This window comes from Plecotus auritus (assembly GCF_963455305.1).
Source record: "Plecotus auritus genome assembly, chromosome: 8".
NCBI classification, from domain to species: domain Eukaryota; kingdom Metazoa; phylum Chordata; class Mammalia; order Chiroptera; family Vespertilionidae; genus Plecotus; species Plecotus auritus.
This window is the reverse complement of record NC_137782.1, coordinates 154,962,964-154,975,962: the sequence shown is the minus strand read 5'-3', so window position 1 is coordinate 154,975,962 and position 12,999 is coordinate 154,962,964. Positions and strand designations below refer to the sequence as shown.

Here is a 12,999-nt window from a genome sequence, read left to right as displayed (position 1 = left end):
AACAGCAAACTCAAGCCAGAGAAGGGAGAAGCTGCAGGGGCTGCTGTGTTTGGGGAGGGTTTTTTGAATGTAGGCAGCAGCCTGGAGGGGCAGTAGGTTTTGGATTGTTCTAAGGTGTGGGTGTAGGTAGAGGAAGAAATGGGTACCACCTGGCCAGGGCAGGGGTCTGGGAGGTGTGGGGTAGCCCCTGGGGATCAGTCACAAGTAAGTGTAAGTGAGGTGGGGGGCAGGGACAGATGCTAGGTACCTGGAGCCTGGGTTTGACTCGGGGGGAAGCCAACGGTGTGTTCTTGAACAGGGGTGAGACAGAGCTGGACGAGGCAAACCCGGGCTTACCGCTCCCAGGGACCAGCAGAGAAGTTCCCACCTTCTCTCTGCCCAAGTGTGGAAAGTGGCACATTGGCAGGACCATAAACTATGGAATGAACCATTATGTAGCACTTACTCTGTGGCACTTTATTTTTTAATAAAGACATAATTCTAAAATAAATACATAATCACATTATGGCGAGAAAACGATTTCCCACTTACAGTAGCCAATTTAAAAAAAACATGTGATGTTAATGACACTGTCCAAGTCAGGTGGGTATTGTAAAGCCTAACGGTTCTTACGCTGCACGTAGCAGACGAGGGACTGAGGCTCCGGAGGCCCCGCGTCTGCACACAGCAGGTTTATGAAGCAGAGGCAAAGCAAGGCGGGGGGAGGGTGGAGAGCACAGTGGCAAGGAGGCCAGTTAGCCAACTTCCAGGAGTGAGAATGGAGAGGAAACGGGAGGCATTGGGTGGGCCATTGTTCAGGCAGCTGCTGCATGTGTCTGCCCGGGTTCATCTGGGATGCCCATTTCAGGTACACACTCCTAGTGTGTGGCAATGGTTCTGTACAGAGAATGTGGGCAGGTCCCTAGAGCTAACTCAGGATGGAAAGCTGACATTTATTCGACAGTGGACCACACTTTATGTACTAAGTCCTTGAATTACCTCTTTCATTCCTCACGATAACCCTGTAGTGTCTGCCATTATTCCCCGCTCTTTTCCAGAGGAGGGGGCTGAGGCTCCGAAAGGTTAAATGTGCCCAAAGCCACACAGCTGGGACTCAAACCCAGGTTTGTCTGACTGCCAGGCCTTTCGCTAGCACCTGTACTGCCTCCTTCTTGATTGGCACTAACGACATTTTACGGCATGTCCTGTTTCTCACATTTCTCCCTCATTTAACCTAGAATATGGGTTTCTATGACTAAGCTTGGAATTGGATTCCTCTCTCTGAGCACCAGAAACAACAGACATTCTCCAGCCCATAAACCCCGTTCCTAACCCCTGTGCAGCATATTAATAGATCTGATTCTGTGGTAATATCGTCATTGAAGTGGCTCTTCTTGGCCCTTTAAGAAGCTCATTAATCACTAAATATAGACCACCACAACTCGTTCTTTTCCACCCTCCGCATGTTGCTTCCCCCCATTGTGTGATGCCATCTGGTGCTATGAGATCATGCTTTTTGTGTTCCTTTTCAGAGAGCCAGATTCATTGCTCTCTAAACCCGGAAAGCCAGTTAATTCCAACTGCATACATGGCTTTGAAAAAATTTGAATCTAATGCCTCCTTGTGGATTTTCACAGTATCACTCTTGACCGTAACATCACATGGAACTTCTGTCTTACCAACCACCCGTGTACATGTGTACGCTCGTCTTTTTATCAAAAGGACCTAATTGGTCTTTGGTAAGCCATCAAGAAACTACAGGTCTTTTCCTGTGTGATTCGTGTTAAGCTTCCTGTGTCAGTTGTGCGTGTGTGCTGGAGGAAGCCAGACCTTAATCATACACGTTCCTCTTGTAATCTGTTAGACTTTCGGCGATGACAGTGGAACAAGCTTTTCAGAACAAGGAAATAAAACAGCAAATGGCAGGCCTCTGACACTGCTGCTGATCTGTCCTTCACTCCCACTTTCTCTTCTAATTCTGCCCGAAGTCTCTAATAGTCTCCAAGGGAGGGGAGCATCAGGGCCATAGAACATTTTCTTGCAAACTCGGCTGAGGAGCCCTGGGCTCACCATCAGAGTCTTAGGCGTCTCTGAGGACTGCCTGTTACTACTGTCCAGGGCAGACCTTGCCACTCTCCCCACCTCCTTTCTCTTCTCACTTCAGGGGATCCTGGCAGTTTAAATTTAGCCTGGGAGCCTGGTGGGGAAGGAATGGTAACGCGGTGATATGCGCACTGCTTACTTCATTCCTGGCACCGGCTGGACTCCCCTAGGGGAGTGGGGGGACTGGGCAGGCTGCTCCGCTCCTTTCTGCTACTCTCCCTGCCCACTGGGATCGTGCCTGTTCCCAGCAAGGGTCAGGGGAGGAGATGGGCCCTGAGGACATTTGCAATGATATAAAAGGGACCCACGCACTTCCTTCCCTAGCACAGGAGTTGTTCCAGAGCCAGCCCCTCTGAGTCTAGAGCAATTTCTCCCCATCACCAGCATTAGATATTGTACTTACTGAAATTCCAGATTATTTTGCATTTATAAGGATTTTTTTTTAACAGCTGTCAGGATTAAAGGATGAACATTCACTCACATCTCTTTTAAAACGAATCTAATCAGATTGCATTTATCCCAACAACTGACCAACATGATTTACAATGGAAGAAGGAAGTCCTATTGTGTTTTAATTTGAAGGGAGGGTAGATACTTTTATAGGATTCAGAAGACTTTAGGGGGAAAATAGTCCCATATTAAGTTATGTAGTAAAAGTATGGGTTGGAAGGGAGGACGGTAGAAAGTACTAGATAAAGTAATGGATACGCTTGCCCATTTCAAAATATTGTGCCTCAGGCAGGGAATTTTTCAATATCACCCTTTCTCCCAGGACCCAGAGTTCGGGTCAGTGAAATGCATGTGTAGGAATTACATCAGGTGGCCTGGGGTTAAAGAGGCTCTTGCGGTTGCCTGAAGACCTAATCACCACCTCAACCGCCTTGCAGAATGTTGTCTTTATAGAAAAATGTCTCTGGTTTCCAAAAAAACACACTTCCTAATGAACTTTTTGATGCAACCCATTTGAGAGTTAGGGGTTGGACCAGTTTCAGACCTATGCAATTTATCTGTGTTCACTTACTATTTCAAGCTGATTTCTCCCAACCATCTGTATACTTTTAGGCCATTTCCCCTTGAGGAGTTTTGCATTTAGTTAACACAAACTCAGTGTTGAAATGCAATAAAAGGAGTTTAGATCTTTATCCAATTGAATACATTCAAAAGTGAAACGTGGAGTATTTTTAAAAGGTAGCACACTGTAAAAAAGAAAGAAAGGGAGAAAGAAAGAAACACGATTTTAAAAAATTATTTCATGTTTTAGGTGTTTACTGCTCTGACTGGCCTCTATTAATGAAAATAATCAAGACACTCCTACGCCCTCCCCATCCCAGTCAGTTTGGAAGACGTTACTCGGCCCCGGGCCTCCAGAACTCGATTACAGATGTAACTAGTAAATCACATCTCTTGTTTGCCTCAAGGTATTGCGCAGCGGTGCACGGCGATCAAGTACCACTTTTCTCAGCCAATCCGCTTACGAAACATTCCTTTCAATTTAACGAAGACAATACAGCAAGATGAATGGCATCTGCTTCGTGAGTATTTCTGGGAAAAGGCCAGAGAGAAAATGGTGTCTCTCTGAACAACAAGTATTCGTAGGTTTGAACTGAAAGATGTTGTGTTGATCCTACATGGGCCTCGGGGCCAACTCGACTCGGTCAGAGACTCAGGGAGTCATTTCACTGTGCCGTGGTCACAACTCGTTGACACACCAAATGTGTGCAAACCAGGCATAAGGCTTCGTAAGACAGTGCAGCACGCGTGGTGCCCTGGTGGCTTCCTGAGTCCTTCCTTTACTGAGTCATCAGGTGTAAGGACCTGCAGGTCGAGGGTCACTTGTCTTAGTAAACCAAAGAGGTTACACCTTAGGTCCCATTTTTGTTTTGCTTCTATGCTATTCATTGTAGCTGCTGTGTCTATCTTAGACCTTGGTGTTTCTGCTGCACTATTTTTGTGAGCGTATGTCATAGTCTTCTCAGAGGGTGTCTGTTACCTCTACATTTCAATGGCAAATGCTACCCTTTTTCACTGCTAGGAAAATGTGAAACTCTAGAAAGGATCATGCACTGTGATGCTTAAGAGGGCTGATGTTTACGTGAAAACTGTTGATCTATGCTGCCTGGTGATAGATAACTCGGGAAAGCAAAAAGGAACGCATCTGATAGTGGGGTGTGCCCCTCATCCTAGCTCCAGACCTGTTGCCTGGCCCCAAGGGCTGCAGCCCTATCTTTGGGGCCTATTGTTTTAAGAAGCTAACGCTTTTAAAAATTGGCTTTGTTAAAAAAAAAAAAGAAGAAGAAGAAGAAGAAAGCAGAGGGAAGGAAGGAAGAAAACAGAAAGAAGCAAAGCTAGCAGGACAATCTGAGTGCCGCTGTAGCGTAGCAATCAGAGTGGAAAGGGGTCCAGGGACATGTAGACAGTCCGTCCCTTGGTTTTGCCTACAAGGTGGGGGAGGGGCTGTGTTCCTGGCCCAGTGATCACACTCGTGTTTTTGTGATAGACGAAACCTGACAGTTGTGGATACAGTGGGAATAGTCCCTCTTTAACCTGCGGCAGTGAGTGCTAGGGTGGCAGGGTCTACGTTTAAGGGGGGAGGTTGGCTATGAGCAGACGTCTCCTATGTGCACTTTGGGCCCTATATCAGTCACCACAATGGCCCTCACTTTCTCCAATCCTTTTTGAAAATAGGCAGGAATCGATATAAATGAAAAAGAAAGTAACTGGCATCTGTGGTGCTCAGGTGAAACCGTATTTCACTATAACTCGCTTTTCAGGCTCTCTCTCCAAAGTCAGATTAATCACAGCCATTGCCATGGTGGAAACCTGCATTTCTATTGCACTTGTAAAGATAATACAGATATTTTGCACACCTACCTTGCTGTCAGTGTACTAAGTGACTTGCTATCTGTTATCCAAGTTGACCCTGGCACTGCCCTCTGGTCTCTTCTCTACTTGGTATGGACTTCTCCACAGACTCGCAGAGGGTAACTCCGACCCCTCGGGGTGTTACACCCCATCTGTCCTCTTATGAAATGGGAAGAAAGTGCCCTAAACCTCGATCTTGTAGGCCCTAAGCCTGTCTGTGCAACTTATTAATTTTCATAACATATACAAAGCTCTTCTTTCTCTAATTTTCAAGGACTCTCCTTCTGCTTATTATTTTGCATGTCTGTTTGTGTCTCGAGATTAGATTTGAGAAGAATCACTGCCGGCTTCCTGGGCATGGCCGTGGCTGTCCTGCTCTGTGGCTGCATCGTGGCCACGGTCAGTTTCTTCTGGGAGGAGAGCCTGACGCAGCACGTGGCCGGCCTCCTGTTCCTCATGACAGGTATGTGAGCCCCTCAGACGCCTCTCCCGGCCAAAGCGAAGGCTGCTCTGGAAGCCGCTGGCTTCCCTTTGTTATCTCTTCATTTATTCTGTTTTCACTTGTGGGAAAAGTGGCCAGAAGAAGGTTCATTTGGCATTGGTGGGTAATGCAGAATTTAAAGAAACAACAGTGTTCAAAATGCACCCCCAATTTCTTCATTGTGGCCCATTCGAAGGTTGGATGGAAATATCCTGGGTTTTAACTTCCTATGAGTCAGCTCTGATTTTTCTATCCATTTTTGCATACTGCACCCCAGCCCTGGCCGGACTCTCGGCAAACAAGGAGCCCTGAGGAGAGAGAGGGTCATAGATCGGCACAGCCCATCCCCCCAGGCTGAAAGTCAACTCCAATGACATCTTTAGTGATGGGGTCATTGGAGTCATGTTTTGACACAAAACCTTCATTCATTTCATCCTACATATGGTTTTTGAGGACTCACTATGTACCACACACTGCTCTAGGTACTAGAGACACACAATGAACGAGGCCAGTGGTCGGCAAACTCATTAGTCAATAGAGCCGCAGTTTGCCGACCACTGAATTAGGCAGACAAAATCCTTCTCCATTTCTGTTGTGGGGAGACATAAACTATTTATGAGAGTGATAAAAGCTAGGAAGAAAATAAACAGAGTGGGATAGGGGAACCCGGAAGGCCTTGCCGAGGCAGCGATTTCTGAGCTGAATTGTGAGGAGCACCATTGGTCGGGAGGGTGCTGCAGCTGAGGAGAGCGGGGGTGGGCGGGTGTATTTTGCACCACAGAAAGCAGACTGGTGTGGCTGGGGGCAGGGAAAGAAAGGGGAGGATCACATGAGAAGCAGGCGGTGGCTTGGATTTAATTTATCGGTGATGGAAGCCACCAGAAGGTTTTAAGCAGAGGAGTGACTTGATCTTAAAACAGGAGATTGGAAGGGGGTGGGGTGGAGGGTGGAGGTGGAGACATAACTTGGCTTTTTTGATTGGCAGGGGAAGGACATTTTTGTCTAAAAAGGAGTCAGTATCTAAGTTGATGGCGAACACTGCAGGGAAGAAATCTTCCCATTTGTTCCTTATCCTAACCTATCTAATAAAGAGCTAATATGCTAATTAGGCCGAACAGCAGAACGGCCATCCAGATGACCTTCCTGACAAAGCCGGGGCTGTGAGGGCCAAGCCCCTTGCACGAATTTCATGCATCGGGCCTCTAGGTATAGAATAAATGAGCTAGGACAGCAAAGAATCACAAAAATATTAGTGTATGCATGATTCGTGAATGCCAAATTAACAGTTTCACGAAGGGTGCTCAGTATTAGAACTAGTATTACTCTAGATAAGTGGCCATCTGTAATAATAAAAGCATAATATGCAAATCGACTGAACAGCTGAATAGCAGAACGACCGTCCGGGCGTCCTTCCGGGTGTCCTTCCAGACGACCTTCCAGACGAAGCCGGGGCTGCAGCCGTGGGGTCAAGGCAGCTGCTGCTGCGAAGGCCTACTCTTGCACGAATTTTACTTATTTCTATTAACCTGGAGTTCTGTTACTCAAGTGACCACAACTGGGTTTCCTAGCACTTCTCAGGGTAGTGGTCACCTGCGCCAGCCTTGTTAACTGGAGGCGGCAGCGCCCCTCTGTGGCTGACACTGGTTTCTTTCTGTCCGTCTTCCAGGGCTGACCGGTAGGTGGCGCTTTGCTTTCTGGTGTGCTCGGCCAATCAGCCTAGGAAACTCTCACCTGCCCCTTTTCCCTCCCCGTCAGTAATAGGGGTCATCATGTCAACATCCTGACAGAGCATTCAGAAGTCACGTGTCCCCTGAGTAGTTGTGAGCAGAAAACCAATTTAGGTTTTCCCGATTTTGTTGAATACACAGAAGAGCACAGGAGGCTAAAATTCTAGCTCCTGCGGTTTTGGAGGAGGATTTGAACCCTCAAGACTAGTCATCAGGTGCCTGCCTGAGGGATTCATTTAAAATCCAAATGATGGAATAAGTGGGCCAGGACAACAAAGAATCAGAGGCTCGTGCTGCCCAGAGAATTCCTTTATGCCTCTGCTGGGGCTCACTGGGCATAAAAAATCTTTCCCATTTTCCTCCCTCCTTTTATTAGCTGAGCTCCCATTTTCCTGACTCTTGTCCCCATATACATGAAATAAATGCAAATTCACCCCCCGCCCCCCAACCCCGGGCAGGCCCGCATCACATCCCCTGGTCAGGAAAATGAGAGAAGCTGTGGATGACAAAAGCCTGAGGAGTAGTCCAGGCATACCTCGTTTTATTGTCCATCACTTTATTGTACTTCACGGAGGTTGCTTTTCTTATAAATTGAAGGCAAGACCCTCTACTGGCAAAGATTATGATTCACTTTATTGTGACACTCACTTTATTGCGGTGGTCAGGAACTAACCCGCAATATCTCAGAGGTATGCCTACAGTTTCTAAAGGACACTTTTAATGTGGTTAATACATGAATAATTTAGCATATAAAACAACTGTTAGCAATAAAATAAATCACAGGGACATAAAAGCCAGGCCCAGTGGATTTTCCTTGGGAGACTGAGGGTCTGGTTTGGTATTAAATGAAAGAAGGGTAGGAGTTCAGTATTGGGTTGACTCAGAGGTGAGCTAGGAGCCAAGTTTCCTGAGCTGGCTCCACCTGTCCCTGCTCAGCCCTTCTTTCTGATCTGTAACTTGGGGCCAGACTAGCTCAGGGATTCTCAGGCTTTGTTACGGAAAGCCCCTGTGCAATAGTTAAATAAAAACAAAACAACAGTCACAATAATAAAAATCCATAACAACCAAAACAACAACAACAAACTTATGAACTTGAAATTTGATTACCATTCCTGAAGGACAAAGAGACACAACACAACATGGTTTTCCTTCTTGTGCTTTTGGTTGCCCAAACAACATTTTTGGAATAAAGGAAAAATTCCCTTATAGATCCCATCCCCTAAAAAATTAGATCGTTTAATTATTTTTCTTGCTCATGAGTTTGCCTCATGAGAGAGAGAGAGAGAGAGAGAGAGAGAGAGAGAGAGAGAAACATTTGTGACCATCATCACATGGAAAGTATTTAGTCTTCTGGGCTACCAATTAACATCATACCCTCACCATTCCCCATGTTGCTACATCATCCTCTACTCAGTGTTTAAGAGCTGCGTGTTCTTCCAGGGAGTGGCTATGCTGTGTTGTAGCCATCTGTTTCTTTACTGTGGGATTTGTGGAGGTTTGTTTTATTTTTCTACTACCAATGCCTCTTTGTTACCTCTGTAAACACCAAAATAACTATGTGAATCCACTGCAGAAGATACATGAGTTGCAGTAGGACAGGAGAGCCCTAAGGGTTAAAAGAAAAAACTGATTTTAATTAAGCAGAAGTATCTTCAGCAGCCCTTGTCAGAATCACGCCCACAGATTTTTGATGCTAAACTTAGCCCCTTCTAATGTGCTGGCGTCTTCATTTTCCACCTGAACTTATTAGCCAAACCTTCAATGAGGAACATCAGTGATGTGACAGTTTGAGATCTTCCTCCTTCTGCCTATTGCATACAGACAGGCCTTCATTCCCCACAAGTGGAACAGCAGTGCTGTCAGTTCTCCCCGGGGAGCCAGGTTCTCTCCCCCTTCCTCTTTCCTGGGGCCTCTCAGGAGGTGCTGCCGAAGGACCAGGGCCAGGCCTCACATCCCCCAAGGGCTTCAAATGTAGCCCTTTGGGTTCATGTCCTGTGAGGCGACACACGCGGTCACAGAGGCATCAGAGGACGGAGGGAATGACACTCACCTTCTAGCTGTGACCTGCTGCCTGTCATTAGAACACACTGCTTCCAGGGCACTGGGAAGCAATATTTCCATCAACGATAAATGATGCCTTCCATTCGGTAGCCATAGTCATATTATTATGAGAATATGTTGTTATAAATATAAATATTTTAAAGGCTTAATTTGTTCAATGCAAACTTTTTTTTAATTTTTCAATTACAGTTATATTCCATATTATTTTGTATTGGCTTCAGGTGTACAATATAGTGTTTAGACAATCATATGCTTTACAAAGTGTTTCCCCCAATACTTCCAGTGTCCACCTGGCACCATACATAGTTATTACAATATTAGTGGCTATATTTCCTCTGTTATACTTTATATCCCCAAGACTATTTTGTAACTACCAGTTTGTACTTCTTAATACCTTCACCTTTTTCACCCATTCCCCAACCCTCCTCCCTTTTGGCAACATCAGGCTGTTCTCTGTATCTATGAGTGTTTCCATTTCAATGCCAACATTTTTAAATACAATTTTTTTAAAAATACATTTTTATTGATTTTTAGAGAGAGAGGAAGGGAGTGGGATAGAGAGAAACATCAATGAGAGAGAAACATCATCGATAGGGTGCCTCCTGCATACTCCCTACTGGGGATCAAGCCCCAAATGCCATCATGTGTCTTGACCAGGAATCACTGGTGACCTCCTGGTTCATGGGTCAATGCTCAACCATTGAGCCACACCGGCCAGGCTAAATACAATGTTTGTGTCTTGTTGTAGGGTCCTTATTATCTTCTAACTAGAGGCCTGGTGCACGAAATTCGTGCATGGGGTGGGGGGTGTCCCTCAGCCCAGCCTGCACCCTCTCCAATCTGGGACCCCTCGAGGGATGTCTGACTGCCTGTTTAGGCCCGATCCTACCAGGGGAGTCAGACATCCCTGTCACAATCCAGGACTTCTGGCTCGCAACTGCTCGCCTGCCTGCCTTCCTGATTGCCCCTAACTGCTTCTGCCTGCCAGCCTGATCACCCCCTAACCACTCCCCTGCCAGCCTGATTGATGTCTCAATGCTCCCCTGACAGCCTGTTTGCCCCCAACTTCCCTCCTCTGCCAGCCTGGTCACCCCTAACTGCCCTCCCCTGCAGGCTTGATCGCCCCCAACTGCCCTCCCTTGCAGGCCTGGTCCCTCCCAACTGCCCTCCCCTGCTGGCCATCTTGTGGTGGCCATGTTGTGTCCACATGGGGGCAGGATCTTTGACCACATGGAGGCAACCATCTTGTGTGTTGGAGTGATGGTCAATCTGCATATTACTCTTTTATTAGATAGGATAGAGGCCTGGTGAATGGGTGGGGGCCAGCTGGTTTGTCCTGAAGGGTGTCCCAGATCAGGGTGGGGGTTCCCTTGGGGCATGGGGTGGCCTGGGCGAGGGGCCCATGGTGGTTTACAGGCTGGCCATGCCCCCCGGCGACCCCAGCGGAGGCCCTGGTATCTAGAATTTATTTATCTTCTACAATTGAAACTTTGTAGGCTGGAGTGGAGCCAAGCCTTTTGGCAGCCATTTCTGTTGGGATTTATTTATCTTCTATAATTGAAACTTTGTAGCCTTAAGCAGAGGCCTGGGCCAGCCAGGGTGTGTGGAAAGCTTGGTTTCCTCCATCGCCGGGGAAACCCAAGCCTCCCTCCTGCTCTCTCCATGGCTGCAGCCATCTTGGTTGGGTTAATTTGCATACTCGCTCCTGATTGGCTGATGAGCATGGCTTGTGGGTGTAGTGGAGTGATGGTTAATTTGCATATTACTCTTTTATTAGATAGGATGTACTGGTCCTCCCTTAATGGGGGTCTCATTGCCCACTGGGTCCATTTTATGCCCTGAGTGGCCACAGTGGCAGCAGATAAAGGGGAGACACGAGCCCAGGCGGACCCAGCAAAGCTCAGGAACAATTAAAACCCCAATTAGGCTATTCATTGCTTTGCTTCAATGTATTCAAATAATAATAATAATTTTAAAAGACTAATTCATTCAAATAAAAAAAAGACTTGGCTGCATGGCTGTATTGAATTATCTAGGACGGGTTATCCATTGATTATGACTTAAAACTACAAGTCCTCAATGCCTTACCTGAAACCCTTGGGGCCAGGCAGGTTTTGGAATTCCGGATGTTAAAGTTTTCCTTTAGAAAGGGAACATGCTGCATATATTATCTAACACCTTCAGCAAGGTCTGTAATCAAATACATTAACATGTCTGCAGCAAAACATATCCTGAGCTGGATCGATGTGGACTATAAATAGCCTATGTCCCATCAGGTCAGGCTTTGCCTTTAAATGAGATTGCTGCAATCTTTCAGGAAAAGGTTGGGTGTTTGGGGATTTAATAATTGCAGATTGTGGATTTTTTATTTACATTTGGGGGGGTGGTTTATAAAGTTTTGTCTGTCTCTATTACTCCTGCCCAGTCATTCAATCTGTGTGAAAAGTAGCATGAGGCATTTTTTTTTTTTTTTCTTTCTGGAAATTGAAAAGAGACCAGGATGATGGGCAGGTCATTCTTTGAAGAAAGGGGGGGCGGGGGAGGGAAGGAGGGCAGGGGAGTCAATGTTTATGCCTTTGGGCATTGCAGTTATGTTATTTATCAAGCAGGCTAACCAGGGTGAAGTAACTTCTACTTCTTTCAGCCTTTTAAGCACATCAAAGGAGGATGGTCCAAAGAATGGGCCCAGTTACCCTAATTACATCTTACCAGCTGGCCACAGGCACCATGAAGATTTTAGGGAGGGAAATTAGGTTGATGATCTGGGATGGCCGCATAAATTTTCTCTGTCTCGACCCGAAAATATCCCTTCCAGCCCTATAATCTTGTGATATCATGGTATTTTCTAATTAAGAATATTGGCAGAAACCCTCTTAATATTTTATAAGAAAAGGAGCTTGCATGCAGGGCTTTTCAAACCAGTAATTATTCACCCTTTTGAAGATGCTCTCGGCAATAGCCAGGACTGAGCTTGGGACTTCCCTCCCTGGGCACCACCAGCTGGGCTGAACGCTAGCCGTGGTAGCCACAGGTCACTCCCAGCTGGCCAGGGGAGAAGGAAAGGGGAAGGAAAAACCTACGAGAAGAATGGAGGAGAGGCAGCTTCTCTCCTCATGGGTTTTAGGGAGGACCATTAGATTTGGAACTTTTGAATGCAGGAGTGGTACCTTATCTTCTCATGCCCCTGTCCCATTAACTAGATTGCTACTGACAAAAAGGCAGCATCATTTAAAACTAGAGGCCCAATGCACGAAATTCACGCAAGGGGCTCAGCCCTCACAGCCCTGGCTTCATCTGGAAGGACGTCCGGAAGGTCGTTCGGCTGTCCGGTCTAATTAGCATATTATGATTTTTTTTTTTATCATAGATATGGAACCAAAATGGAATTCCACGGTATAAAAATTGGCCTAGGACTAACAATCCAGGTATAACAAAGATGTTTTCATCATTTAAACAACACTTTTTCTTGGTGCCTTTTAAGTTAGATGGTTTTATTTTTACTTTTTAAAATACCTAGAATGGGTCAGGCCTCTTTTTACCAAAGCTTTGGACACAATGCTTTGTCTAGTTTCCGTAACTTTCCTTGTAATATTTCAAAAACAGTCCTGCCCATCCCACAAATGATATATGTGGGAACTTCTTAGAGATGTGAGCCTCTAAAAAGGAGGAACTCTCAGATATACTCTTTTGTTAATCTTGGCTTTCCTCTCATTCAGAACAACTTCAAGGACACCTTGGAAAGATTAAAAAAATGTCACTAAAGACCAGTCTGTGGGGGCATTTGTG

General features: G+C 46.1%; 1 protein-coding gene across 7 annotated transcripts in view; it reads left to right on the top strand.

The window, feature by feature from the left end:
- Positions 1-12,999, top strand: part of TMEM178A (transmembrane protein 178A) — a 74,319-nt gene that overhangs the window by 26,110 nt on the left and 35,210 nt on the right. For 5 of the 7 annotated variants that reach the window (XR_013961456.1, XR_013961458.1, XR_013961460.1 and 2 more), the window contains exons 2-3: positions 3,501-3,614; positions 5,270-5,407. Coding sequence is in view for 1 of the 7 variants with exons in the window: in XM_080684717.1 (XP_080540843.1) it covers positions 3,501-3,614; positions 5,270-5,407 (252 nt within the window). In the remaining 6 variants the exon portion in view is untranslated. Of the gene's footprint in view, positions 1-3,500; positions 3,615-5,264; positions 5,408-12,999 lie in introns of all 7 variants that reach the window. The other 2 variants (XR_013961457.1, XR_013961459.1) reach the window with 1 other exon arrangement.